Raw genomic sequence first — 26,230 nt, forward strand, 5'->3', positions numbered from 1 at the left:
TTGCTACCTCAACTATTTTGGTGTTTGGGTTTTAAATGCTTAAGACAGAATCTGAAAGATGGTATTGACTATGCGATGAACAAGTTATATGCTAGTTTTAAATTTCAGCTATGAATTCACACTTAAGGAACCGCTATTGCTCTGTAGGTTCCATCCATAAACACAATACAAAAACAAACATTTGATTTAAACTATTACTTATCTTGATATTCAATAGATTATTAGTCGACCGAGTGATTACATTCTGTAAAGGTTTATCATATAATCTCCTGAGATAAAATTTTTAATTTCTATTGTCTAATGAACTTAAAATGTAGTAAATAATGCATTAAGAATTATTTTAATGTTAACTAAAAATCTAACTATAATAAGTAAATAATTGTCAGTTAAATTAAATTAATAACTTATTTAATTTATCAGAATGGAATTTAATCAATGATTGAACAATAATTATAATGGTAAAAATATAACATCTAGCTCACTTTGAAGGGTAGCATTTATAAGTCTCGGAATGCTTAAGCAAAATAACTTTCGGGAGCTCAAAGTAAGTGATTTGTGAGGGTAAAATTGCTGTTTTGAATGAGGACAATATCTCTAATTGTGACCCTTGGTGAGATATTTACCTCAAATTTTCCTTCTTGTTAAACCTGCAATAGACTTAACACAGCATATGACATGATTCTTAGTGCATTCCAGTAGTCAGTGCAATGGCACTTTTATGTTTTATGAGTCTTTAGCCTTCTCTAGTAAAGTAAAAATAGTTTATTTTTAGCATTGTTTTGAGAAATAGTTCTGTATTTCTTCATTTTTTAATTTTACCCCTTTCAAGGGTTTTCAAAATTCTCTTGTGAAGGATCACAAGTAGACAATCAATTTCTTTTCACTTTTATTACTCCTACAGGCAAAAGGTTTAATTTTAAGGTTAGTGACAAGTTTTTAAAAGTGCCGATGAGTAAAATTTTCAGTCTCGCTTGAGATATTACAAACCCCACTCTATCTTTTCCTTTCAATCTTTAATTTCCAAAATTTAATAGCATCAATGCCCCTTATGTAGAAATAATCCTGCCAAGTTTCAAAATTTTTGATTTATCCAGTCCCGAGATATAATGCGAAATAGATGCCAATCCATGGACACAGAATTTTGTATGGGTTCTTTTTTTACATTTTTGGGCTCCTTAAGTGTCAAAATGTTACAAAATGCAAAAAAAAATCTGGGGGATCGAAATGTAATTTGACTGATCACCATAATTTCCCTGTCTATGACAGTCGGAAAAGTATAAAAGTACTTTTGAACCGCTTGCATCCGTCGTCAGGAATTTTCTTTCAATTTTAGCCCATGATGGTGGACTTAAGATGTTCAAAAGTACTAAGGAACTGATGTATATTGCTCTTTCAGCTCCAGTAAAGCAGTTCTTTTTGTGTTACAAAGTCAAGTGTGTGCGTATATATAATTACAAATGTTACATGATATTTTAAATAATATTTTGAAGTTATGATACGTTTAAAATATTTCCTGATGCTTTACATATGGCATTATCTTATAATTTAAATACCTGAGCTAGAAACAATAAAAAAAATTGTGAAATTGTACCTTAAATTGCATGCAATATAATTCAACTAATTATTACAGTGCAAAGTTTAACTAATGAAATCTGTTTCATAAACATGATATGGATAGGATAAGTCACTTGATATTTTTTAAGATAAGATTTTTATTAGAAAATTGGTGATATTGAAGTATTAAACAGTTTATTCTTTTTTTAAATAGATAAACATTTGTTAAATTTATCAATGAACTAATAGGAAGATATACTTTATTGGAGTGAAATTTAAATACTTAAACTAGCAAAGTGCAAATGTACTTAATTTATATTCCCAAANTTGAATGAGGACAATATCTCTAATTGTGACCCTTGGTGAGATATTTACCTCAAATTTTCCTTCTTGTTAAACCTGCAATAGACTTAACACAGCATTGTTTCATAAACATGATATAGATAGGATAAGTCACTTGATATTTTTTAAGATAAGATTTTTATTAAGAAATTGGTGATATTGAAGTATTAAACAGTTTATTCTTTTTTTAAATAGATAAACATTTGTTAAATTTATCAATGAACTAATAGGAAGATATACTTTATTGGAGTGAAATTTAAATACTTAAACTAGCAAAGTGCAAATGTACTTAATTTATATTCCCAAAAATAAATTTTTTGTTTTCTAAAAGTTATTTTCAAAGAATTTTAGGTCCTGAAGACAGGCCAACAAGGCTCAAAAAATGTTTAATTTATATACAGTCTTTCCTTGACTTATAATGGGGTTACATTTCAAAAAACATATTGTAAGTCAAAAATATCACAAGTTGAAAATAAATACATAAAATAGGCTATATGCAAGGTTATAGGCTATATGATCTTTCTTGAGACTTTTTTTAATGCATCAGTAGAGCAGCTTGAATTCAAATTCTGTTTTCTGCTTCACTTGCATTGGTCATCATATTTGCAAAACATCGTAAATCGAGGAGCATCTGAATACTAAATTTTTTCTTCCCTGTGGACATTAACGGGATCTTTTTCATGGATTTCTCCAGGCTCATAATGAAGTGCTGTTAATCTTTGTTATCCTGTGAATGTAATGAACGATGGAATCTGGCATTACTGGGCCAAACTGCCCACGAAAATTTCTGAAAATCCAATCCAAACTTGAATCCGTATCCCTCTCAAAACGAAAAACTTGTATTTGCTACCTCAACTATTTTGGTGTTTGGGTTTTAAATGCTTAAGACAGAATCTGAAAGATGGTATTGACTATGCGATGAACAAGTTATATGCTAGTTTTAAATTTCAGCTATGAATTCACACTTAAGGAACCGCTATTGCTCTGTAGGTTCCATCCATAAACACAATACAAAAACAAACATTTGATTTAAACTATTACTTATCTTGATATTCAATAGATTATTAGTCAACCGAGTGATTACATTCTGTAAAGGTTTATCATATAATCTCCTGAGATAAAATTTTTAATTTCTATTGTCTAATGAACTTAAAATGTAGTAAATAATGCATTAAGAATTATTTTAATGTTAACTAAAAATCTAACTATAATAAGTAAATAATTGTCAGTTAAATTAAATTAATAACTTATTTAATTTATCAGAATGGAATTTAATCAATGATTGAACAATAATTATAATGGTAAAAATATAACATCTAGCTCACTTTGAAGGGTAGCATTTATAAGTCTCGGAATGCTTAAGCAAAATAACTTTCGGGAGCTCAAAGTAAGTGATTTGTGAGGGTAAAATTGCTGTTTTGAATGAGGACAATATCTCTAATTGTGATCCTTGGTGAGATATTTACCTCAAATTTTCCTTCTTGTTAAACCTGCAATAGACTTAACACAGCATGTGACATGATTCTTAGTGCATTCCAGTAGTCAGTGCAATGGCACTTTTATGTTTTATGAGTCTTTAGCCTTCTCTAGTAAAGTAAAAATAGTTTATTTTTAGCATTGTTTTGAGAAATAGTTCTGTATTTCTTCATTTTTTAATTTTACCCCTTTCAAGGGTTTTCAAAATTCTCTTGTGAAGGATCACAAGTAGACAATCAATTTCTTTTCACTTTTATTACTCCTACAGGCATGGTCTACAGCTCTGATAAGGTCCCAACCATCTAATTCAGAGCTGCATTTGTACTGTTGTGAGTAACTTGTAATTTAGAGAATAGGAGCACATAATAATGCCTATTGATAATGAATTCATAACTGTGATTGTTACTTTTCAACTATGACACCATTTGATGCAGGGTCCAACAATGTGTGTGACTATGTATGTTGTCAAGTGTATAAGATAAAAAATCAATTGAAATTCATTCAGGAGTACTATACAAATGTCTGTTTTGCCTACGGAACGGTGTCATTAGGAATGGCTTAATAATCAATGATAAATGTTAGAAATAATAGTCTAGATATAAAGCAAAGAAGCTTTAAAAATATTATGTATTAATTAGGACCTGAAGTGAGAGATATTTTTATATCAACCTTGTATTTTTTACAATTATATATGTCAGGCTTTCAGCTAAGATAATACAATAAATTTTATGATTTTAATTACTTTAATTTAGTCTTTTTTGGTGTATTTTTCTGTATATTCTTGATTATATAATATAAATGGGGAAAGAGTAAATACAGATAATCAGTTTCCTAGTTAACTTGTCAACCATACAACATATATAAAACAAAAGTTCAAAATCTTTTAAAAAGTATTGAAGCAGAGACATACTTTATCCAGTTTAAAGTAGTGGTGCAGCTGTTATGAGCTTTTGTGAATCAACGTTTACCTGTAAAATCTCTTATTCTTTATTTTACTTTAAGATCTACATTCTCGTGTCTTACATATTTTCATATAGACATAATTTAATAACATCTAATGCAATTACAGGTAATTTAGAATTTAATGTTTTTACTTGAATCTACTATCAACTATTTCCTTTTTTCTTTTAACAAGTGTAAAGAACTAAATAAATTGTTATCTTAATAGTTGTAAAACTTCAAATAACGCTCTCCAATCGTGCAATACCATTGCCGAATTTAAAGTTAGTGGCGTATCAGAGCTGAATAACAAGCTTCCTGTAATGTTTGGCTGGTATAGCCATAAACCAAAATGTAAAACTCCAAAAATTGGATGTAATTACTAAAATAAATTTCAAAAAAACCTTAAATCTGGAAGACATTATTCGAAGTTTTATAGTACTCTTTATTGCCTTTTGCTTCCATCTATTATGCTCTATTATTTATCATGTATACAGGCTGAATCAGTCTTCAAACAAAACCTCAAAGATCATCTGAAGGAACATATTTTTGAAGTGTGTTCATCCGTAAAGGTGGCTCCGCACATTCGGTATTTTCCAATTGCCGAATAATTGCCTACTTGAACTCTGATTCGACACAATATATGGACAAGGAGTGGGAAACGGCAAATGCCGAATATTAATCGCAAGTAAATTGTCCACTCTGCTAAGTATCAGCTGAATGTTTGCTCAACATTTGGCAAATATCGAATGTATTAAGCCAATTCAATATGCATTAATGTATATTTTCTGTGAGTAGGAGGAGTGCACGCAGATGTGCATTCATATTTTGTGGCTTATAAATAGCTGTATAATACTCTTTTCCTAAGTATGAAGACTTTTGAATCATCATATATTATATTTTGTAATTACAGGAAATCCTTTTTTTTTATTATTGCATATTTTTAATAGGAAGTTAAAAAAACCTATTTATATCATTTTTAAAAAATTAATATTTAATATTTTCTCATTTTAGGTAGTGCACAGGAATCTGACTTTTTTTATGTACAGTACTGTATTTATAGACTTTGTTTTTTAAATGTAAATTGGCAAAAGGAAAAAAGTATATATATAATTTCAAAAAATGGCAGATTGCGAATCTATTATAAGTCCTTCCGATTCTCGTCACGTGTTGACTCTTCGTACAAAAATAACTTACAGTGTCGGCCATGTGTTTAATGATCTATGTGCATCTATGTGGTTCACGTATTTACTAGTTTATCAACACTTTGTGCTGGAATTTAGAAACAGTATTGCCGGGGATCTTCTTCTCATCGGACAGATAGCTGACGGTTTGGCAACGCCGTTTGTCGGGATCGAGTCCGACAAACCGGACCAGTTTTTTTGTAAATATGGAAGGAGGAAGACTTGGCATCTACTAGGTTAGTTGCTTCACATTACATCCTATTTCTGGCATTTGACCTATCTGTCATTATAATAAAGACCTATTAAATTTATATTTAAAAGATGTTATGTTGATAATTTTTAAGAGACTAATTCTTTGATTTTAAATAATAAATGTGTTTAAATATAAAATTTTGTTTATCATAACAAAAGTAGTAAAGAAATGCTTAACTTTCAGGTACCATTTGTGTGTTGTTGAGCTTTCCGTTTTTGTTTTTGAAGTGTGTCGGCTGTTCCCATTCCCACCAAAGTGCACAGTTTGTATATTATGCAGCGTTTATCATCATCTTTCAGTTCGGATGGGCCGCAGTTCAAGTGTCACATTTGTCATTAATTCCTGACCTAACACCGATATCGTCGGAGAGAGTTGCACTCAATTCTTACAGGTAGAGATTGAATAATTGAGTTTATAATATATTTTAAGTATGTATTTAATAAAATGTGGATTAAATATTGCATGATTTTTTATATTTTTTTAAATTTCCTATTGGCTGAAATGAGAAAAATTTAAGATAAAAATTTTTTTTTTTACAATCTTGTCCTATCTTTCTGGTCCAGTAGTTTTAATGAATTCAAGACAGCTCATTACGTGCACTCAAATTGTTCTTTTTATAAAGATATAATGCTCATAGTTTAATAAAACTATGTCAGCCTTTCATTTTAATTTCTGTAATGACCTTATAACCCAAAAACTAAATGGCTTTCTATGATTAAATAGCACTCAAAAGCTAATGATAAAGTTGCTTCTAACAATTACATATGTGAAAAGGCAATGGTTATGAATTGCATGAGTTTTATTCTTTATAATAATATAAAATTGATTTTATATTATTATAAAGGGTATTCCCCTCAAACGTCCCTAATTTGATTTTGGGAAAAGAAACTTCATTATATTAGTGTAGACAATGGTAATAGAAGATGAATCTGAAAATGTTAGTTACTATATTAAATCAGTACATTTCACATATACTCCTGAGGATATATGGTTTGTATTAGATTTTGGCTAACGTCTGAGCCAACATGTTAGGTGTTACACTGTTAATAGCATCCACAATTCTTATACACTGGGCTCTTGTATCTGACACTTTTGTAGCATACATGCAATCCTTGATATACTCACAAAGAAAAAAGTTTAAAGAGATGGTGTTAAGTGATTGGGTTGATCAAGAAATGGGGTCTTAGTTATCTAGATCATGTGGTAGTGAATGTCCAGATCATCACCTTGCAACAGCAGTGACCCTTTCAAGCATATGCACATGAAACTTGGAGTATCGATCAATATTTTCCAACACATTTTATCTACATATCTGAACAAATGGATAGTGCAGAACAGTTTAAATGTAGGGGTGTTCAAGGGGAATGCCCTGTATATGATTTTATTTCATATACACACAAATATCACATCACATTTTTATAATTTTGTGAAATAAATATTAATTTAACAGTAAAGGTTCAATAAGCATCTTCATAAGGATTTGTTATAATTCTTAAGATTAGTTTCCTCTTCCATTATTTTTATTCAAAATTTTATGTAAGTTAAATTGAATTATTTAGTGTAGTATCAAGGAAAGATATTATATACAGAGTTAATTAATTCTAATTATTCTGCCTCTAGGCTAAACAACATGATGATACTACATACAAGTAGACTAAATTGATAATTAATTGATTAAATTTCTAGATGAAAAAACAAAATCCAACAGTGTTAACTGCTTGTTAAAATTTTCTGTTTTAATTTGAAGTGTTTTATTTTATTAATTTACTGCAATTATTAAATTAAAAAAGTTGAAAAGTTAACTGTAAAGATGCATATTCTTTTTTTCAATTATAAATGAATATGCATCTTTCATAACAGATTTGAATCTTATTATTTATTTTATTGGAAAATCTTTATATTTAATCAATATTCATTTCTACTTGTATTAAATTTTTAAATGAAGCTTCACATTAAATTATATGACTTTATAAAATCCCTTTTTCTCATTCATACTACTAAAATTATAGCTAAATAGTGATTTTAATCTTGAATAGTGTAGTTTTGTCATTAGTTTATTCGTTATTACTTTGATTTGGCAGCAAGATATTATCTATTTTAATCCTATTACTATCTTGTCACTACTTTAAACACTGAAGGTCGAGCTATACAAAAAGTCCTCAATTTATTGATTGGATTAATGTATTTAATGAAATTTAAATCATAACAGATACAGAATTTCCTTTGTCACAAAGCTATGAAACTTAGTAAACTGACACAAACTTTTCAATGGCATATACAATAAATTCAGTTTATCTTGTGACTAAGCCACTTCTACTATCTAATGTTTCAGCTCTAATGTCAGTAACTTGCATATACCCTGTACTTTATGTATCCTCACAAATATATCCAATGGTGCTACGAGGGCTGTTCGGAAAGTTCGCGGCCTCATATAGAAAAACAAACAAAATAATGTTAAAACTTTTTTATTTTTCAATGTAATCTCCTCTGTTAGCAATGCACTTATTCCAGCGATGTTCTAGCTTTTTTATGCCATCACAATAGGTCGATTTGTCAAGGTGTGCAAAATACTCGTTAACTTTAGAGATGACTTCGTCATTTCAGTGGAATCTCTTTCCAGCCAAGAATTTTTTTAAGTTTGGAAAAGGGTGGAAGTCACTGGGGGCAAAATCAGGTGAGTATGGTGGATGTGTAACTAATTGGAAGCGAAGTTCGTTTATCTTTTGTTTAGTGATTCTGGCGGAATGTGCAGGTGCATTATCGTGGTGGAACAGAACCTTTTTGTTTTTCAAGTGTGGCCTCTTTTCTTCGATTTCTTTCTTCAGTTTTTCCAAAAGTTCACAGTAATAGACAGCATTGATGGTCTTTCCTCTTTCTAGGTAGTCAATAAAGATGATGCCTTTAGCATCCCAAAAAACCGAGGTCATCACTTTCCCCGCTGATGGAACTGTCTTTGCCTTCTTTGGTGGTGGCGAACTGTGGTGTTTCCATTGCTTCAACTGTTCTTTTGTTTTAGGAGTGTAGTAATGGATCCACGTTTCGTCAGTAATCACAAACCGACGCAAGAAATCCTGTGGGTTTTTCTGGTAGAAGTCCAAACACTCCTTTGACATCAAAGTGCGAACACGTTTTTGCTCGGCGGTCAGCAGATGCGGCACCCACCTTGCTGAGACCTTCGTCATACCCAAATCTTCGGTTAGGATGTGGTGCACTCGGTCGACAGAGATGCCTGTTGTCTCAGCTATCTCACGCGTTTTCAAACGGCGATCTGCTAATACCAAATCGTGAACTTTGTCGATGTTTTCTTCAGTGACAGCAGTTGACGGCCGTCCGCTGCGAGGGTCATCTTCCACACTTTCTCTGCCAGATTTAAAAAGGGCTGTCCATTTTTTCACAGTGGTGTACGAAGGAGCAGACTCTCCTAAAACTTCATCCATGTCAGCTTTGATTTGAGATGGGGTCAACCCTTTTTTCGTCAGGTATTTTATGACCGCACGAGTCTCCGTCTTCTCCATTTTTGACAAAGCAGGTGCACACTTACTATCTGCTAAGCTGTCATGGCAAAACTTTTTGACAAATCAAGCGGAAATTGGTATCGTATCTTTAGCAAAGATGGCTGAATTATTCCCGCCAAAAATTAAATTGATCGCAGCGCCGCATATAGGCAAGGCCGCGAACTTTCCGAACAGCCCTCGTAGATCTGGGGAGAAAAGAGGTTATGATAGATGCTAGACAGGTGAGTGAATGCAGTGATCTTTTAGTGTTGCACTTGCTTGAGCATTGTTTGTGTAGTTGCCAACTCTGGTTTACAGTAGTATGTAATTTCCCACTTACCAAAAGGTTGTAACCTTAAAGTCGAAATTTTGGTGCATAAATTGGCATTTGGGTATTCAATCATTCGTAATCGGATGATCAAATTTCCAAACGCTAATCTCCACAAATGTCAAGGGTGTGGCATATAGTTAATTTTATTTGATACTTATAATATTACGATGTTAATTTTAAAGTTTGTTTTTTCATTCTCAAATTAATAAAATATATTTATTGCTGACTATTAAAATGAATTGTACTGATTTTAAATTAATTTCAATCTTGCAGTAAGTTTTACTAATTAAAGGTAAGATCAAAATTATTATGCAGAATATTTTAAATTATTGCATAATTTTTTTATTAATTTTAAGCTATTAAAATTTAGGTATGGTTATTAATCATTATTAATTAATATTTATTCAGTTTAATTAATCAATGTATTTTTCAAACATTTTTAAATTGCATTAGGTTATTATTTTGAGTGTTATTTTTTATTTCTTTTTTTTTCCCAAGACATTACGAACTAAATTATAATGCTCTGTTATGGCTGCTTAATTTATTAATAATTTGTTAGCCATAATTAAAATCTGGCAGTTAATTTGAATAATTGAATTAATTATCAGGTTGTTTGCAACTGTTATTACTTAATTATAAGGATTATATATTTTAAAACCACCAGTGGCCGAGCAGATGAAACCAACATACGCTGGTAGTTGGTTGTGGGTTCGCTCCTCACTAACGTGCTGGCCACGTGGGGTTTTCCAGGTTTTCTTCACATTAGTAACACTTAAATAGGAGCCAGTTTACCATAAAAGACCATCCGGGAGGCATTCCCTTGGCAGATCGCCCACGTGCTGTAACCGAATAATACATTTTTAAATTTTTGTTATATCAATACATAAAGTTTTCTTAATGCAGTAGCCAAATAATAATTTGCGTTTATGAAATTTAACAAAATAGCAAGCAAATTAGACAATATAAAATGATTTAATAGTTTTCCTTTAATTAGTACAACTACATTGTATAAAGTTTTAAAGGGAAGAAATTTAATATACATATAAAATAATTTTATTACGCATTATACTTTTATGCTCTGCACATTTACCCTTTCATACATTTATTTCGTAATTTTAAAGAGACTATACGTTCACCATCTGCCGATGTCACTTGACTGTGACTCATTATTTACATCACAATGCATATGACTTTTATTGTTTCCACCTGATGTACTTTTTTAATCAGTTAATTTCTGTTTTAGGATCGAAATTTCAAATAGCCGTATTTTGATAATGAGGAATTTAATCAAGGATTTGGACAAACGATAGTCTGATGAATAAAAAGAAACACTAAAATATTAGCTGCAACTGGTTAGTCATTTTTAAAAAACGGCATTAACTGCCAATTTTTTAATTGTAGGTCTTGATTAGAGGAACTAAAGAAAAAAGTTTAATATGCTTTTGCTGTAAAATCAACATTATTAACAGGAATATTACACTTTTTTGTGATGTAAAGGCACTTTTAAGAACACTAAAATTTGGGGTGTTTACAGCCCCTTCTGTAATCACGTGAGAAACATCACTGCTTGAGACAAAAATGACTCCGGTTCAAATTAACTGCATTAGCTTTTATTACTTTCCTTCTTTTGCTTCTGTTGCTTTGTTTTCTTTGCTTATTTATGTATCTATAGAGGAAAAAGAATTAACGTAGAGGTGTGACACACAGGGTAAGTAAGGTAAAGTAATATAGACTATTTGAATTGGTCATTTCTGTGTCAAATGAGGATACTTCTCACATGACTATGGAAGTGGCTGAAAAATCCCCACATTTCAGTGTTCTTAAAGTGTCTTTACATCACAAAAAAGTAATATGCTAATTAAACTATTGATTTTACAACAAACATGAAGTAGACTTTTTTTTTTTTTGGTTTATCTAATCAAGAAGTATAAATTAAAAAAACTAATTTGATTGGGAGAATTTGAAATTTAATTACATTTTAAAAAACTGGCCAGTTGCAGCTATTATTCTAGCATTTCCTTATCATTCATCGGGCCCTATCACTTGAACCCAGTTCCATCCAAATCACTGAGTTTAACTATTCATGATTTTTTCCCCTTGGAAGTTTTTAAACTTAAGAAATTATTTTAAAATTTTGTTTTTATTCTTGTGGAAACTTTTGGACTGCAATTTGAAAAAATTGTAGGCATAAATTTCCATTGCCTGTGTGTCTGTCTTTTTTTAATCTTGAGAATGTAGTTAGTTAGACGAAATCCAAGGTAATATATGGAAAGATCAGGGTAGGATTTAACTGATTTAACTATATACGAACTTCTTATGCATACCGGAAGTCACATTATTTCATTAAAAACTTCCCCCTGAATGGAGTTAGGTAGATGATTGGCATGAGTCTATTGATAACAGGAACAAGACACTACCAATTTGAGGTGGAGAGCATATATTTTAAGTTAAATAAATTTAGTAAGACACCAACCGAATGCCGTAAATTAATCGGGCTATTTACGGCATTCGGTTGAAATAAATTACGTAATTAATTTGGCACTAGAGGTAAGCNGTCAGCTTGTTTAGTTTCTTGTTCTAATACATTCTATATTATATTTCATTTCAGGTACGCATGCACAGTATCATCAAATATTTTAATATATTTAATCACTTGGTTGATGCTAGGCTTAAATTCAGAGGGAAAAAATAGTCTTATTAGTCCCAAAGATTCTCCAGAATTTTGGGTAAGGATTACAGTTCTTAAAACTTAATTTTGTTTTTTTTTTCAGGAAATATAAAAAATTAGTCCAGTGGCAACTGTTTATTCTTGTAAATGCGTTTCAAATGTCCTAAAGCAGTGATTCTCAACCACTGTGTCACGGCACTTTAGTATGCCGCGAGATTTTTGAAGTGTGCCGCCACTACGAATATCCGTATATAAGCAATGTAAGACAAGTAGTTTAATTGGTTCTACCTTCCTAGAGTGCATTTGGAAATTGTAACCAGTAATTGTCGGTAGTTACCAAGGGGTTTAGAAAATGTGACCTAAATAACCAACTGCATTTAAAAATCACTGTTATGATGTCACTGGTTGCCCTGCGGTACTTACCGAAGTAACTGTATGTGTCGCCAAATTTTTAAATTATTAAAAGTGTACCATGATGTTAGGTTGAGAATCACTGTTCTAAACACTTATAAAAGAATAAACTTGTTGAATAAACAAGAATGGACAACCAAAATTATCTTATGTTGATTGTGTCATATTCTATATAATGTAAACGTAAATCACAGTATATATAATATAAATATTTAGTGCTGGTTATCCAGAAATGTTTTAATAATGATAGTACACACAGAAATATTACTGTTTCAACAAGACTTTTATCTATCTATCTATCTATAAGACACTTATATACAGGGTCTTCCAAAATGAATGCTACATTTTAAATTACTGTAATTATGTTAATTATTATCTGAAGTATGCAATGTACACTGTTTAATAGATTAAATGTCAAAGTTTCATCTCCTGTCGGCATTCAAACATCTTGCTGTCTACTACCTCTGGGAAGCATCATAAATGAAAATGATGACTCTGCAATAGAAAAGGTGTTTTGTGTTCTGCAGTTCAGAAAGTCGGAATAACTCATCAGTGTACAATGTGAGTAATCTGCAGTAACTGTAGGATTGTGATTGCTGTGGAGTGATGACTGATATCCTGTAGCAAGTGTAGGAAGGATCTGCATATCTGTTGGATGTGTGCTATATGACACAAGGCCACACACATTGAGAAATTGTAATGGGCAAATGTGAAACTTTGGCAGTTTTTCAATGTTTTAATGCATGTTACAATGTTCTTGGATAATAATTAACATAATTACAATAATTTAAAATATCTCCTCCTCAGAAGTTCTGTATATAAACAAGAAGAAAATTAACATATTGATTATAAACTAATTACAACTGTTTTATTTTTAGTAGATTGGTTCATTATAAGTTTGCAATAGCTAATTGCATATTTCTCTTGGAATTATATAAATTTTGATATTTGTGTGTACTTCATGAACACTGAATTTTATGCTAGTTCTAACTCCCTTGACTGGAAGGGTTATCAATCAATCATTAGTACTTTCTCCATTTATTAATTAAAGTGTATTAGAAACTGTAAAAGCAATGAGATTATTAGATTTAATTGTGTTTCTCAATATATTAATATGCAAACATAACATTTTATTGATTTATCTTAATAGTAGTTTAAATTTTATTGTGTTTGCATAGAAATGACAATAAATCTTATCAGCAAGCTTTTTTTTTATTTTCTGTAATAAAAAAATTGTTTTCTAATTAAAATATCTTAATATTTCTGTAAATTGTTGTCAAATTCAGAATTGAATGAATATTTTGGTTGAATATTGGATCTAGTCTGGACCAGGGTTTGCCAGCCTTCTTCTGCGAAGAACCTCGTGAACCATCAAAGACAAGTCTGAGACTAGTACAAAAGATAGAGTCAAGGTGTAGTGTGTAGATTACATATTCGTCTTGCATGCTTTTACTGCCCTTAGCAACCAGATTGTGTAAAAACATTGGTGGAGTAGATACACAATTAATTGATTTCCATTTATAAAGTAGAAAAGTATTTTTATTATTACAAAAAGAAAGCTATGAAGTGTCAAAAATCCAGACTAATTGGGACCAGATTTTCAAATATACATGTAAAGTAGCACTAAGTATTATTAACTCCAAATACACTGTAATTCAAGTTTTTAAATGTTTTAAGTTAAAGCCAGTATTTAACAAGGAATGTAGGAATACTTACAAAAATTCAGAATATAGTTTACAAAATCATTACATTTAAACAAAAAATACACTAATTTTAATTTAAATAAATAATATAATGCTACTAGGCATAGTCTAATCTCTCTTTGATCACAAACTAAGAATTGAATTAAAGCGCTAACAAGTCAATAATAATGTTTCGGGGAAGGCCGTCTACAATGATCGTTTACTGATACTGTGGCAGTGATATCGTTTCTGGCATAAAAATAATTCTATAAAATTATCTACTCGTGCTATAAACTTTGAACTTAGTCACTTTGATATCACTGTATCTCAAATGAAATTATGGATCCTTATTTTTATTACATTTTTCAACCAATTAAATTTTGAGAATGAAGTCTATTCTATAAGCAACATAGAAAATGTTTTGATGTGTATTGAACCTACTATCATTTCTGGATATTTATTATCAGAATATAATAAAACTAAAATTTTATTGAAAATATCTGCATAACAAGACACTTTTATAAATATTTTTGTATGTGGCTTTGTTAGGAATAGGGTAAATAATTTCACTCAGTAGCAAAACTCTAATATTTCAAATATTTTTGTATTTGTCACTTAATAAGCAGGATGGTCAAACAGTTATGTTGTGGAGAAGCCAGGATCAAATGCGGATGTGTCAGAAACCCCGTGAATTTTTCAGGAGGTGGTCCATCCAACACGTCGGGCTCCACCCCATTGTGGGCCTTGCCAAATCCATAATGGGCATGCTAACAAGGCCCTCTCAGTGTCCAGGGCAGATGGTTAAAAAAAAAAAATATATATATATATGGGGGTGCTATATATATATATATATAGCACCACCTCTGGACAAATTTTTGTTAGGACAAAAACAAAAAAACAGTCAATAGAAGACAGAGTCACTATGTAATCTATATACCATGGTCAAAGATAAAGATTATTTTTATTTCCGAATAACATTAGACACAAATCAGTGTGAAATTGAAACTGCTTTTTTAAAAAAATATCATCAAAATAGGAAATAAATTTTGTTGCATCCAATGTTAAAGTTTCCTTACACCTTTGTTGAATAGTAAAGTTTGATATTTTGATTTTGTATACGGTAAGCCTTTGTTTTAATGAACTCCAATTTAACTGACTAAATTTGTTCTTTATGGTAAGAGTTGCGTTATTTTCCAATCTTTTCTTCCCATCTGGCTCTATGGATTTATATTCGTTAACATTAAAAATTAGTTACAAAAAAAAATAGTTTATGATGACCTACATTTTGTGTGTAATAATTTACTACACTTCAACAATAGATAAAGTAATTTGTTTCCGTTTATTCGATGTTCTCCATGTTAGCTCAATGACAATGTTGTACTTTGTTTTGATATAAAATTCATATATATTGACCTATTTTATCAGGAGCTATTCTACTTTATATCGGAGAGTTCATGTGTATGTTTTTCACGCTATTTTGTGATTTCACATGTCTAAGATTAACCAAAACTGTAATTATCATCATAATTGTGTTTAAGAAAATCAGTTCATTATAAAAAATAGTTTTGATATACATCATGATGAATTTTCTATATATATCTTACACACAGCAACATTTAAAATGGGCAAATTCTCTGGGTTTGCTTAGCATACACTGCATACTTAAGAGAAAGTTTTGACTGTCGATATACTTTTTATATGAGAACAAATATGCCAATAATAATATATTTGAACATGTAAACTTTTTTATCATTTGTGTTTGCTTTTACATTTACAGTTAGCACTAGCTGTTTTAAGTCAGTGCAATGCTTACAGGAATTTGATCGCTTGCTGGTGTGGAGGTTTGCCCAGCAAACAAGAGCATGCGCATGATGTCATTCAAAGCATTTAACATGACCAGATTGTATCGAAAGCTTGCTGTACCCAGTTGTCGTACATGTATTGTGTACAGTACTTCAAATCTAAGTTGTGAATTATTGAGAGTTATGTAAGTTTAGGGGCAGATCTACATAGGGACTAATAGGGCTTAAGTCTTGGCCCTCCTAGTGTCAAGGGTCCACAAAGAATGAATTATCATCATAAATTTTTAATACTTTTTCTGATAAAGGTTGTCATTCAATGCCATTTTATAAATAAATATGTTTCAACTCTGATTTTGATGTTATTAAAAATGAATTTTAAACCCCAATTTAAAGATTCTTAATCTAACAAAAAAAATGGTGCCCCATTGGACTTCAATAAGCCCTAGACCCCGAAAACCTAGATCTACCCCTGCGTATGTTGTCACCATATGAGGCTAGTTATTAAATGAATTACGTAACCAGTTTGGCTCTAGAGGTAAGCGTTANAATTTGGCACTAGAGGTAAGCGTTAGGCGCCATCTCTTATTAATATTAATAATTATAAATAAATTAATTAATTTAAATAATTTAGAACCGCTGGGAGAAAAAATCGGCCCGGAGCGGGACTCGAACCCACAACTCCTGCTTACCGTGCAGATGCGTTGCCAGTTACGCTGTCCGGACCTCCAGTCGATAACTGTCTATGGCTACATAGTTAGCTTCTATACGCTGGAAGAGGAGATCGGACTGGAGGTCCGGATAGCGTAACTGGCAACGCATCTGCACGGTAAGCAGGAGTTGTGGGTTCGAGTCCCGCTCCGGGCCTATTTTTTCTCCCAGCGGTTCTAAATTATTTAAATTAATTAATTTATTTATAATTATTAATGCTAATAAGAGATGGCGCCTAACGCTTACCTCTAGAGCCAAATTGGTTACGTAATTCATTTAATAACTAGCCTTATACTAGCCTGTCAAGCCAAATAACATTTCTGCCTATTGTTTAGTGCTAGAGACAGGCCTGGTAATACTATTAGAATTTTCAGCTTTCCCAAAAATTTTGGTCAGGATTTCTCTTTGATTTGAAATAATACAAGCAATATATTAAGTCAAAATTACTGAATGCTCAACAGAACACTACTTAAACAGTGTTTTTATGCCTGGAAAAGTTAAATATATACAGATAAACACTGCCATCTAGCTAAAAATATGTGAAACATGGTCTAAAGAAATAAATACAGTAGAGTGCTGCCATCTAATATAGAAATTTTTAATTAAAATTAAACAAATTTAAAAATAATGATTTAATGTCAAGTGGCGATTTTCACAAAACACTTAATATTTCATCACTTAAGTGGGTAGGAAAAGGCTAACCTCTTCTCCTTTAATTATACGCACAATAGGTTGTATATATCCCCTGAAAAATTCTGCAAATATTTTCCAATAGTGTATTCACTTGACTAGTCAATAGTCTTGTGATAACAAATCATATACCACTAATACTACTAATAAACAGTTTGCGTAGACATTGCCTCCACTTTCTCCCTCCCTGTCGTGTATAATAATCTATTTTTCATGAACACCTCTTTCCCTTTAACCTGTCTGCATGATTAATGGATAGCTCCTGCAATACAAACAACTAATGGAAAAACAATGATATAAATTAAAATTTATACATACATAAATAATATCAAGGTCAATAAGATCTTGATATGAAAGTTTTATTTATGTATAACAAAGGGAAAATATTATTTCTGAGGAGGAAAAAAAACATGTTTTTCGGAATATTTATAGACAAATTTGACTATTCACAATCTCCGATGCAGTGCCGGCCCGAGGCAAATTTTAGGATGGAGCGAGATCCTATTATGGCACCCATGGGTGGAACCTCGCCCACGCACTCGAACTACGAGCATCTCAACAGATAAGGCCATTCACATACTGGCCACACGCTTGCAATTAAAATATTGAAAAGTGAAAAAATATATTTTTTTTCTTTAATTTTTTTTACCACTGAGGCGCCCCTAGGACTTAGCGCCTAGAGCGGCTGCTTCGTTCACCCTATGGTAGGGCCGGCTCTGCTCCGATGCTTCGTATTAAGTCACATTGCGGACGTGATGGATTGGCATTTATATTATTAATATTGCCGTAGTCATTTAAGTGAAATTTTACATAATATTAAGGGAAAATTTTTATTATTATTACAAAAAATAAATTTTTAGATTATTAGTGTTATAAGTAATTTTTAATAATCTATTTTTACATTGGTTTACTATTAATATTAAACCTACTTCTGTAATTATTTCTAGCATATTGCACTTATTGTTGTTTCTGTTGGTACACTGTTCAGTATTATCTTTCATCTTGGTGTAAGAGAACCACCGCACGTAACTGCTTCTATCCAGAATGGAAGTATCAATTCAGAGATATTTTTGGAGCCACATCTTACTTGGAGAGATTGGTTAAAAGAAATTCAGTTTTATAAGGTAATAAGGGATGTATAAAGTATTTTAATTACGTAATAATCATAATAATAATAATGTTTTTAAAATTAAAACATTAATGAGAATATTTTCATCAGATTGGTTTGTTGTATATGTCTACTCGTTTATACAATAATTTATCTCAAGCATATATTCCATTATATCTTCAAGACAGTCTACAATTGCCAAGGGTAAGAAATTGAAGCTCCTTATTTGTATATTTGTAATGTTAAAACTTGTATAATTTTAATATTTAAAACTTAAATCTAATTTCTTTTTTGTTTTTTAAAGGAAAGTATAGCCATAATCCCATTAGTAGTTTATGTAAGTGGCTTTGTTTCATCCTTCTTCATGAAGTATCTTAGTTCAAAAATTGGCAAAAAGGTACAGTTAAAATGTAAAACAATACAATTTTTCTTCTTCCTTTTTGTTGTTAATTTATATAAACATGTTTTCACTATCAATAGTAATTAGTTTGGGTCAAAAATCCAAAAATTGTTTGTGAGGGTGGTTCGTCTGATATGTTGGGCCATATCCTTCATTGCTAGGCCATCCCATCGTGTGCCTGGCCGAGCTCGTAACGAGCTTGTTAAAAAAATGGCCATAGGTCAGAGTTAAAAAAAAGCAAAGAAAAGATAATTACAATATAGATTCTTCCAACTCCATAAACAATTTTAATTGTGATAATCTGTAAGGAAACTTGCCCTTTTTCCTTTTTATGCTTCGAACGAACTGTCTCGGCATCGAATCTCTATTTTATTCTAATCAAACATACTAAAGCAGTCATACAAAATTATTTGTTCCATCAGATGATTTTAAATTTGCATTCTAAAGCAATATTTTAAAGTTTGTTTCAAGTAGTTGTATAAATTTAAAATTATGCTTTGATTAGATTGTCTTTAGAAATGAACTCGATACAAAAGTCACTCAGATTTCCTCAAAGACGTAATATTGGATGTAATAACAGATGACTAAAAAATGTTATATTGGGTGTATAAATACAATATTGCCCTTTTTAATAGGCAGCGTTAGTAGTACTGCTAGCATGCAGATGAATCTGACAACACTTTTATTTGAATGGTTTGACAGCATGCTTTAAAAATGTGTGTGTGACATCTGTTTAAAGTATAAACAAGAATTAAAAATATCGAGTTTAGTGTAAAAAAAAAAAAGAAAAAAACAGCATTTGCAGGAAGTTTTACTTCTTTATTTTATTGCAAAGAAAATGCAGTGGAAATGTATTAAAAATAATACCTCATCAAACCTTTAACCGGTATTAAATTTGATTAAGATTAGATGCAAACGTTTTCGGATCCTTCCCTGGGTCCTTTCTCAAGCACAGATCATATCCACGGGAATGATATTAAAACATCATTCCCGTGGATATGATCTTTTATTTTTATTTTTCGTTAATGTAACACATCCATTAAAACCATTTTAAGAATACCGAGCATTACGTAACAAATGTTGTTTACGGAATACTGGAATGCACGTGATGCACGTTAGTTTGACTTTTGAAATGTTGTTCTGAAGGATTTATATTTTTTCGAATGTCGCATTCAAAAGAAGTTCGTTCTACTGGTCTTTTTAACAAATTTTAAAGAAGAATCTGTGCTTGAGAAAGGACCCAGGGAAGGATCTGAAAATGTTTGCATCTAATCTTAATCAAATCTAATACCGGTTAAAGGTTTGATGAGGTATTATTTTTATATTAATCTGGTGTTTGAAGATTTTTATTTATAGGAAATGTATTATTTGCTGTTGGAGATTTACAGTGAATGTGCTCCATCGAATACTACTTGCAAAGAGTGGTTTTGACGATTCAAAAATAATGATTTTGATACACATGACATAAGACAAAGAGCACAGAAAACCACCAAAAAATTTCAATATGAAGAATTGAAAGCATTACTGGATGAAGATCCTTTCCAAACACAATTGGAATTAGTTACAGCATTAAATGTTACCCAACCGTGCATTTCCCAATGTCTACGTGCAATGGGAATGGTTCAAAAGCAAGGAAACTGGGTCCCATATGAATTGAAATAAAGCATCATTGAATGTTGAAAAACCATATGTGAATTATTGCTTCAAAGACAAAAAAGAAAAGGTTTTTTTTTTTTTATACCTAATTGTTACTGGAGATAAAAAATGGATTCACTCTGGCAATTGTAAACGACCAAAGCCATGGGTGAATTCATATAAACTGGGTCCACGAATGCCAAAACAGAATATTCATGGAAGTAAGGTTATGTTATGTATCTGGTGGGACCAAAAGAGCATAGTATGCTATGTGTTGTGCAACTGAGTCAGATAATCAATGCTGAACATTACAAACAATAGTTAATCAAATTGAACAAAGCATTGAAGCAAAAACATCCATAATATGCCAAAATATACAATGTTATTTTCCAACATGACAATGCTCACCCAGAGAACTCTAGAAGCACTTTGCTGGGATGTATTGCCCCACCCACTGTAATCACCAAATGTTGCTCCTTCAGATTACCATTTGTTTCAATCCATGCAGAGTGACCTTTCTGGAAAGTAGTTCAGTTCTTACGAGGATATCAAAATTTTGGTTGATGACTGGATTGTTTCAAAACAACCAGACTTCTTCCTTCACAGAATCCACTTGATGGGCGAATGTCATAGCTTCTAATGGAAAATACTTTGAATAAATCTTTCTTTTAGTTTAAAAACAAATAAATGTCTTTTATTTACTCAGAAAAGGGCAGTGTCATATTTATACACCCAATACCTTAAAATTAATAATTCTAAAGAATTTTAAGATAAAAGTAAATCAAACTTCAGTGTATATAACAGTTCTTATATTATGTACTTAAGGCTAATTGTTGTAACTCTATGCAATATTATCTTTGTAAGTGACTTTACTAATTTAATATTTTTTAAGATAAAAGTCTGTTTAAAAGCAATGCAATATTCTTTAAATTTTTATTGGTTTTTTTTATTTTTATTAATATTTATATAAGTAGACTATAATTAATAGTTTAATGATACAATGACTTTAATAACTAAGTTTTTTATTTAGCTTTACTACAGATTTTTCTTTATATAAATTTAAAAATGATGATATTTTTATAATATCTGTTCATTTTTTCAGGCGACTTATTTTCTCGGCTGCATACTTGCATTGATTGCATGTGTTTGGTTATATTTTGGTGAAGGAGACGACTTTCGTTATGGAGAAATTTTCGGTGTTTCTTCACTCATAGGCATTGCTGGATGTACAATGTTGATATTAAGTCTGTCAATAACTTCAGATATGATTGGTGTTAACACTGTAAGTTTTTACATTCTTTGACATTTATTGGATCTAATTAAGTAAAAATTTGTTTTTAAAAAAAATCACTTATTAATATTTATTTTTCTCTACATAATTTTTCAATTAAGATTATCTTTCGTCTCAAAGTAGACAAATCATAATACTGCCCTACAAAGACGATTACAAATACAAACAAATATCATTAGATGACAAGTAGCATGCTGACAGACTACACTAAAAGCAACACAGCAGACCAAACTAAATGAGAAATTAGGAAAATTGAAAGATAGTCTTGTTTACTCATAATACAACATACGCGCAAAAGAATACATTGGCTACCTCAAAGGTTTTATTATCTTTTTCTGAAACCATACTTTCTCTTATTTGTTATTCTTTACCACACAACTAGGTGCACAGGTAGACAGTAGACTTTTTTTTTAAGATATTCTGCAATATCTTAGATGCTAATGTGTGTTTTGGGCATATGCTCTGAAATGTGTATCAAATAAAAATTATCACATAAGAATAAAAAATTTTTAGCCAAATCACAAAGATTGAAACAAAACAAAAAAGAAATCTGTATGTTGCAAAAACAACAAAATAAATTATTTACACACAATGAGATACTTTTCTGCAGACAACTATATTTACTGCACAATGGTATCGTATACTATCAGAAAAAGAACTTAGACTATTAATCTGCACTTCATTCCAGTCAAGATAATGATAAGGTTGGTCTATATTGCATTGAATCTCTGTTCAATATTTAGAAAAATGTTTAGCCCCCGTCACCCAACTGGATCATGCACAATATGCACAATACACCCGTCATGCTCTGTGTCTGTGTTCTTCATGTGTTTCAAAATAACAATCTAATACAAAAAATTTACATTGCTGTGGTCTAGTCAAATATTTTATTTACATAATCTACATGCCAAAATTTCTTACATGGTCATCACAAGCATGAAACCCAAAAATACTACTACCAAAGATCCTACACAATACAAGCCAATCACATGCCTTTCTATACTTGGATAAATACTCACTTTACACATCACAAATAAAATGTATCAACAAATAGACAACATAGCCTTTTTTTATTGTTTTGTGAGAATGTTGTCATAGAAACTGTGTGGTGTGCAAAGAAGTTACTCAGACAGTAACTTTATGACAAGCACACAAACATACATATATTATAGGAAAGCGTTTTTCAGCATCTCCCTCTCTTGGTTAGAGCATACAAAATACATCTAACATTCTTTACGTTTTTAGAAAACAATTCAACACTGGAGAACAACAATTCAGACCAAATCCAGCCAACTATTCTAACAAGTACACAACACATTATAGAAAACAACACACACAAAATAACTATGACCAAGCCAAAATTGCAGACGAAACAATCCATCAGAATAAACCATACATTACATTTATTGACTGACATACATAAGAGATATGGTTGTACCAAGCACTCACAATACAGGCATACCTCGACTTACGTCGTTTCGAGTTACGTCGTTCCCGATTATACGTCGCTTGTTAAAAAAGTATATGGAAAAATAAAAATCAAGTTTAAGTCATTTTATTCGACTTTACGTCTGTCCGCCACAAATATTGAAGTCGTAATATCACTAGATAAACGTTTAAAGCACATAAAATCATATTAAAATATATACAAGTATGTACTGTATTTACAGTACACGCATTCGTAAATTTAGATTATTTTTTTTGTACTATATTAAAAACTAAAATTTATTTGTTTGTAAGCTTAAAATAGATTTTTATTAAGCATATATTATTTAAAATGCTTTCCTAGTGATAAGTAGATTCGGAGACAGGTAAATTCGACTTACGTCGTTTTCCTGGAACCAATTACCGACGTAAGGCGAGGTATACCTGTATACAAAATATGTACACCTGAAAAAAATTAGCAAATATTCAGAACTTTCCCTTGAAATAAAGTATTTGTGGAAAATTGACTAGACTTGTGTAAAAACATTAATGCTTCAGAATAGCATATACTGTATACAGGGGCAGATATACATAGGAACTAATAGGGTTAAGCCCCGGGTCCCCAAGTGTCAAGGGCCCACAAAAATTGAATTATTTTCGTTAATAATAATTCTTTATTCTTTAATTTATATATATATAAGATATAAAGTTTGTAATTCAACACCATTTTATGAATAAATGTATTTCAATTCTGATTTTTATGTTGTTGAAAATAAATTTTAAACCCCAATTTAAAGATTCTTAATCTAACAAAAAAAATGGGGCCCCATTGGATGTCAATAAGCCCTAGACCCCGAACAACCTAGATCCACCTAACTGTGTATCACATTATGGAAAACTGTCATACCATATGCAAATAGTATGCAAACATATTAATTGCTTGTTCTGTAGTCCTGCCTTGACCCTAATATGGCACTAGTTAGGTGTGTGTGTGTGTCATGTAGGATACACTCTGCCAACAGCACAGGTATCGTGATCATGATAAATAACAACATTAATAAGTGGACACTTAAAAAATAGTGTTAGAAAAATATTTTTGATTTATCTACAGAATAATCTACAGAATTGTAAACTGAATTTAGAATAAGACATTTTATGAAAACATAAAAATACAATTGAATTAATAATAATAATAATAATAATAATAATTTATTTATTTAGTTAATGAATTGCAATTTTTAGTCTTTACAACAGTTAATTGATTTTTCAACTACCCTTTATTTCTAGTTTCAATCATAATTGTAGTTTTTAATGTTGAATATACAGGGTCTTCTGAAAAGAATGTTACCATTTTAAATAACTGTAATTATATTAATTATTATCTGAAAAGTATGTGATGTACTGTACATCAATCAATAGAGTAAATATCAGTTTCGTCTACCATCTGCATGCAAATGTTTTTTTGTTTGCTGCCTTTAGGAAGCATCGTAAACAAAAATGCTGACTCCGTAACAGAGAAGGCGTTTTCTGTTCTGCATTTTGCAAAGTTGAAATCGCTCATCATTTTTTTAGACAATTTTAAAGCAATCTTCCATGTAAAACAGATATTTTTGTTGCACAGTGATGACCGATTCCAGCTTTGCAGACTGCAGAATACGAAATGTCTTCTCTGTCGCAGGGTCACCATTTTTGTTTACGGGGCTCCCCAGAAGCAGTAGACAAAAAGACGTTTAAATGCGGATGGTAGATGAAACTTGGACGTTCACTCTATCAATTATTGTCCAATGCATACTTCTGAGGTAATAATTAAGATAATTACAGTAATTTAAAGTGGTAGCATTCTGTTTGGAAGACCTTTAATTATTTATAATTTATGATTGTTTTTTTAAATTTTAATAATAATAATGTAAACTTGTATCATGGTGGATTTTAAACAATTGATATTTAATTATTCTTTATTATAGTCCAGTGGAGCATTTGTTTTTGGTGCAATGAGTTTTTTGGATAAATTAGCAAATGGTATAGCTGTGGTAACTATCCAGAATTTACAGCCCTGCATGTAAATATAGTTTTTAATTAATTTTATATATATATATATAATTTTCAATATACATTGAGTTATTGTGGAAAAACTTTTATACAGGACTTGCTGCAGTAGCTGCAAGTGGTATTATAAATACATACTGATTTACGTCTGTGGAGGATCTGTGATTAGCGCACTTATTGCATTAGCTTCCCTCCTCTCTTCGAAAATTGGTGAGACAAAATCACGAGGTAAGCTAATGATATTCAAAAACATAATTCAATTTTAACTCTAACTCTATACCAGATTAAATTATATATATTATTTTTTTTAGGTTTAATAAGGAATAATCGGGCAGAAATCTGTGACAGAGAGTCTTCAAAAGAAAACGCCATAGATGATCAGATTAGTGACAATGCACCTTTGATATTAGATACCGGTGACATTTGCAAAGCATCTCAAACAAATGGGGCTGTTATAACATGATGTTTCCTTAATTTAATGCCAAAGCTTTTTATCACTTTTATTCTCTAGTCAGTATTGAAAATTGTTAATATTATATATTAATTATTTTATTCAAATAACGCAATGTTACTTTCGGACAGGTTTTAAAAGCTCATAAGTTTATTTCAGCATATAATGTTGTACAAAATCTGTTTTTAGTGAAATTTTTTATACAGTGTTTAAACACATACATTCCAAGCCAAATTCTTATCTGTGATAGTAAAAAATTGGGGAAATTATAAAGGAAAACAAAACTGTCACCCTGTTTAAGATCTGTGTTTGGATCAATGTAATAAATTGCTTTTGTTTG

The 26,230-nt window shown here is 30.9% G+C and overlaps 1 protein-coding gene across 1 annotated transcript; it reads left to right on the forward strand.

Annotated features, from left to right (window-relative positions):
• Window positions 1-5,297: 5,297 nt before the first annotated feature.
• LOC111618732 (major facilitator superfamily domain-containing protein 12-like) lies at window positions 5,298-26,230 on the forward strand. Its single transcript, XM_023360301.1, has 10 exons — window positions 5,298-5,731; window positions 5,932-6,139; window positions 12,182-12,299; window positions 18,482-18,658; window positions 18,754-18,846; window positions 18,947-19,039; window positions 21,780-21,959; window positions 25,358-25,452; window positions 25,537-25,667; window positions 25,751-26,230. Exons 1-10 carry the CDS (start codon window positions 5,434-5,436, stop codon window positions 25,900-25,902), a joined length of 1,545 nt encoding a protein of 514 aa, XP_023216069.1. The 5' UTR covers window positions 5,298-5,433; the 3' UTR covers window positions 25,903-26,230.

The sequence above is a fragment of the Centruroides sculpturatus genome, unplaced genomic scaffold (assembly GCF_000671375.1).
Source record: "Centruroides sculpturatus isolate CEXI.00-Female unplaced genomic scaffold, Cexi_2.0 scaffold236, whole genome shotgun sequence".
In the NCBI taxonomy this organism is placed as follows: Eukaryota; Metazoa; Arthropoda; class Arachnida; order Scorpiones; family Buthidae; genus Centruroides; species Centruroides sculpturatus.